Source organism: Tachysurus vachellii, chromosome 17, assembly GCF_030014155.1.
Source record: "Tachysurus vachellii isolate PV-2020 chromosome 17, HZAU_Pvac_v1, whole genome shotgun sequence".
Taxonomy (NCBI): domain Eukaryota; kingdom Metazoa; phylum Chordata; class Actinopteri; order Siluriformes; family Bagridae; genus Tachysurus; species Tachysurus vachellii.
In genome coordinates this window covers 292,501-297,500 of record NC_083476.1, presented here as the reverse complement: position 1 = coordinate 297,500, position 5,000 = coordinate 292,501, and the positions used below count along the sequence as shown (strand labels likewise).

The 5,000-nt window shown below is 43.0% G+C and overlaps 2 protein-coding genes across 2 annotated transcripts in view; one reads left to right on the top strand and one right to left on the bottom strand.

The window, feature by feature from the left end:
* Nucleotides 1-3,246, top strand: part of si:dkey-71d15.2 (SH3 domain-containing kinase-binding protein 1) — a 4,972-nt gene extending 1,726 nt beyond the window's left edge. The window contains exons 3-6 of the mRNA XM_060890941.1: nt 1,028-1,126; nt 1,972-2,213; nt 2,353-2,416; nt 2,541-3,246. Of these exons, the coding sequence (XP_060746924.1) occupies nt 1,028-1,126; nt 1,972-2,213; nt 2,353-2,416; nt 2,541-2,579 (444 nt within the window). The 3' untranslated portion in view covers nt 2,580-3,246. The remainder of the gene's footprint in view (nt 1-1,027; nt 1,127-1,971; nt 2,214-2,352; nt 2,417-2,540) is intronic.
* A 1,426-nt stretch (nt 3,247-4,672) lies between these two features.
* Nucleotides 4,673-5,000, bottom strand: part of lipia (lipase, member Ia) — an 8,518-nt gene continuing 8,190 nt past the window's right edge. The window contains exon 11 of the mRNA XM_060891316.1: nt 4,673-5,000. This exon is cut by the window's right edge and continues 356 nt beyond it. The gene's annotated coding sequence lies outside the window, so the exon portion shown is untranslated.

Genomic DNA, 5,000 nt, shown 5'->3' with positions numbered 1-5,000 from the left:
CATTTTAATTTCAGACAGTTCTGAAGTTTACATTTACATTATTTGACATGTGCCCTTATCCAGAGCAACGTATATTATCTCGTTTTGTTTATTTATTTATTTGTTTGTTTGTTTATTTATTTTATACAACTGAGCAATTGAGGGTTAAGGGCCTTGCTCAGGGGCCCAACACCTGGGATCAAATTCACAACCGTCCAATTCGTATCCCAGCATTTTACCCACTAGGCTACACCACACACCCCAAACACTGCATTACATTAGATTTACAGCATTTGGCAGATGCCCTTTACAGCTGAGCAATTGAGGGTTAAGGGCCTTGCACAGGGGCCCAGGGATGGCAGCTTGGTGTCCCGGGGATTTGAACACACGACCTTCCGATGTGTAGTCCAACACCTTAACCACTGAGCTACCACTTCCAAGTTTACCTTTAGAATATTTCTGCTCCAGACTCTTCCAGACTCTATAGTGTTACTGTAGTCAGCGTCATTCCTCTTCATGATGTTGTACTGCTTGTAGAACTATAATTCAGCGCCCCCTGGTGGTGCAGATTGGTGTAGTGTTTATTCCAGTAGTATTATATGCAGAAGCTTTGTTATATATTATATTAAATGTATTCATTTATGTTTATAATTCTCATGGACATATTTATAGATGGATGTTACTGTAGCCTAGATCTTCTGAAGGCCTTCTGAAGATCTTCTACATCTATTTATACTTTAATAAAAAGGTCTGTGTGCTCTTTAGCTGTATTTCCTCCCATCAGAGTTTTAGACCAATGATATCCTTAGTCCATGACTGAGTCAAGCGTATCCATGTTTTCGCTGATAGAGAATTCAGAAGCTCTGAATCCGGACGTCTGCTACATAAATGCTGTAAACATAAATGTAAATCCTCTGATTCTGCAGTAAATCACATGTTGTTTAAAATGATGTCTATCATGAGAGGGTCAAAGGTCACGCAGTCAGTCAGTGATGATCAGGTCTTCTGCAGCTGCACATCATCTATTTGTCCTCACTGATATCTACAGGATGAAGTGTGGGAACATATGAGGGGAACGCTGCAGGAACCTGATCTGTTCTCCCTCAAGTTCCTCCAAAACATCACAGAGACCACTGAAGAACCTTCAGTAAGACACTCTCTCTTTCAAACACACAAACACAAACACACACATACACACAAACACAAACACTCACACATACATACACACACATACACACACACATACACAAACACACACACACACATACACACATACACACACACATACACACACACACAAACACACACACATACATACACACACATACACACACACATACACAAACACACACACACACATACACACATACACACACACAAACACACATACACACATACACACACACATACACACACAAATACACACATACACAACACACATACACACACATACACACACATACACACACACACAAACACAAACACACACACACAAACACACACACACATATACACATACACACACACACAAACACACACATACATACACACACAAACACACACATACACACACATACACAAACTCTCTCAAACACATACACACACTCACACATACACATACACTCACTCACATACACATAAACGCTCTCAAACACACACACACTCACATATACACTCACACATACACACACACTCACACACACATCAACACACTCAAACACACACACTCACAAACACACACACCGCACAGTTTGACTAGTAAAAGCAAAGGCAGGATGTAAGTGTGAGATGTTTTGTGTTTCAAATCTTTATCATATCATTGACAGTGAACAGAACCCAAGCAGGTTGTCTGTTATGTACAAAATAAACCAGTACAATTTTTTATTTTTTAAGGAAAAGCACAACCTACTTTGCACCTAGAACATCTGGAAACATCTAGAAACAGTATCATTTATGCAGCTGATTTTTAAACATCTTCAACGTTTTTTTCAGGATCATGAAACACTTTATCCTCCAAAACCAGAAGTCTCTCCATCTCTGGAGGTTTCCTCTGCATCTTCTAACTCCTCCTCCCTGAATGTCTCTTCCCTCATGTCCATCCTCAGATCCTCAGATTCCTCCTCATCACAGCCTAAACCCCCCCTTACAGCTCACAGCCCTCCCACTTTACAGAAACTCAGTGTGGAACTTCAAGACATGAGAGAAGAACTGGAGCTGCTGAAGACACAGCACAAGTACGCACGTGTGTGTGTGTGTGTGTGTGTGTGTGTGTGTGTGTGTGTGTGTGTGTGCATGCAAGAATAACATATTTCTACAGAATGTCACTTTTAAGCATTAAAAGCAAAGTGAAATGAATATTTACTTGTATCACAGGAGAGAAATTAAACTGCTGATGAACGAGTTGGATGAAGAGAAGAAAATGCGCCTTTCACTGCAGGTTCGTGTCCCAAACCTCATGGCATTTTCACTGTACAGTTCACATGGACACCTTCATCAGGCCACTGGGATGGTGTCACAAACCACTTGTGTATTGTAGCCTCACGCTCTTTCTCACGTCTCAGGTGGAGGTGGAGCGTCTTAAGAAGCACATGTCTAAATAAGACATGCATGTGGCGAGTTGTAAAGGCGTTTCCATAACAACTGTGGAAGGTAAACATGCTCCTGGGATGAAAAGGCTGTTTAAACACACAGTTTTATATCTTCTTTGTTTTTGTGTCCCTCAAGTGCGTCAGCTGAAAGACGTTCTTCAGTCGTACTAACACTATTAAGTTCCATAATTACACCAGAAATAAACACACCACTGTGTTGTGCCTTCAGATCTACTCCATTTTATTCATTTTTCTTCTACAACATGCTATCTAGAACATGACATGAAAACGGCCATCTTCTACTTACCATATATGGTCATAGTTTCCTGTTCATGTTTATCATGAAACTTTATGTTAATTATGTTTAAGACTGGATGATATAGCACAAAATATCATGTTCTGACTTATATTGTAATAATATATGATTTATCCTAAAGATTAATATATATTAAATATAAAAGCTTTATTAATATATTCATATTAGGTGTTAGAGTGAATATAGAGTTAACTCCTGAACACACAAGTGTATGATGAACACACTGCTCAAGGCTTTATGAAACTCTCAGCGCCATCTGCTGGAGAGCCGGTTTAAAGGCGTTGGAGTAATGGACCAGTTACTTTACTGTCATTTTCTTTAAAGCAAACTGTAAAGTCCTGAAATAAAATCTCTTCAAACATATTCTGTGTGTTTAAATAAAGTCTGTGTTACTCTTACACTCATTAATTCAGCTTGTGGCTCTAGATCCAGCTGCACATGTCCCTCGCACCATATTCTCATCTCTGGATGCCTAGATCTCTCAGCATGGAGCCAGAACTCCCGGTGCATCTCTAGAACCCTCAGTGTGACCCTAACACCCTCTCCACCTCTCTAGAACCCTCAGTGTGACCCTCACACCCTCTCCACCTCTCTAGAACCCTCAGTGTGACCCTCACACCCTCTCCACCTCTCTAGAACCCTCAGTGTGACCCTCACACCCTCTCCACCTCTCTAGAACCCTCAGTGTGACCCTCACACCCTCTCCACCTCTCTAGAACCCTCAGTGTGACCCTCACACCCTCTCCACCTCTCTAGAACCCTCAGTGTGACCCTCACACCCTCTCCACCTCTCTAGAACCCTCAGTGTGAACCTCTCACTCACTCCACCTCTCTAGAGCCCTCAGTGTGACCCTCACACCCTCTCCACCGCTCTAGAACCCTCAGTGTGACCCTCTCACTCACTCCACCTCTCTAGAACCCTCAGTGTGACCCTCACACCCTCTCCACCGCTCTAGAACCCTCAGTGTGACCCTCACACCCTCTCCAACTCTCTAGAACCCTCAGTGTGACCCTCTCACTCACTCCACCTCTCTAGAACCCTCAGTGTGAACCTCTCACCTGCTCCACCGCTCTAGAACCCTCAGTGTGACCCTCACACCCTCTCCACCTCTCTAGAACCCTCAGTGTGACCCTCTCACTCGCTCCACCTCTCTAGAACCCTCAGTGTGACCCTCACACCCTCTCCACCTCTCTAGAACCCTCAGTGTGACCCTCACACCCTCTCCACCTCTCTAGAACCCTCAGTGTGACCCTCACACCCCCTCCACCTCTCTAGAACCCTCAGTGTGACCCTCACACCCTCTCCACCTCTCTAGAACCCTCAGTGTGACCCTCACACCCTCTCCACCTCTCTAGAACCCTCAGTGTGACCCTCACACCCTCTCCACCTCTCTAGAACCCTCAGTGTGACCCTCACACCCTCTCCACCTCTCTAGAACCCTCAGTGTGACCCTCACACCCTCTCCACCTCTCTAGAACCCTCAGTGTGACCCTCACACCCTCTCCACCTCTCTAGAACCCTCAGTGTGACCCTCTCACTCGCTCCACCTCTCTAGAACCCTCAGTGTGACCCTCACACCCTCTCCACCTCTCTAGAACCCTCAGTGTGACCCTCACACCCTCTCCACCTCCCTAGAACCCTCAGTGTGACCCTCACACCCTCTCTAGAACCCTCATTCCTCACACTGCGAGACCATCACTGCTGAGATTTACACAAATCACCATGAACATGAAGATCAGACAGTTCTGTTTTTTTTTTAGAAATAAACATTTATTTAAAAAAGGTCAGAATTCTAACTTCCTGTACATACTTAATAAATTAAAATAATACAAAAGTAAAAAAAGAGGTTATTTATGTTTAAACCAAAACCAATTATAAAGAATAAATGAGAATAATATTTCATACTGTATCCTTCACCACATGACCAACACTTGATATTTAGATTATTATCTGTTAAAGATTTTTATATTATTTTATAATTATAATAGGAAATGTTTCAGGCTCTGTTTCTCCTGATGCTCTTCTGATCTTGATTCTTTTCCATTTCTGCTTTCATCCTGAACACATTCCGGTTCTATCTTGTCCTGCTCCTAACCAGGTTCCTGCATGGTTCCTG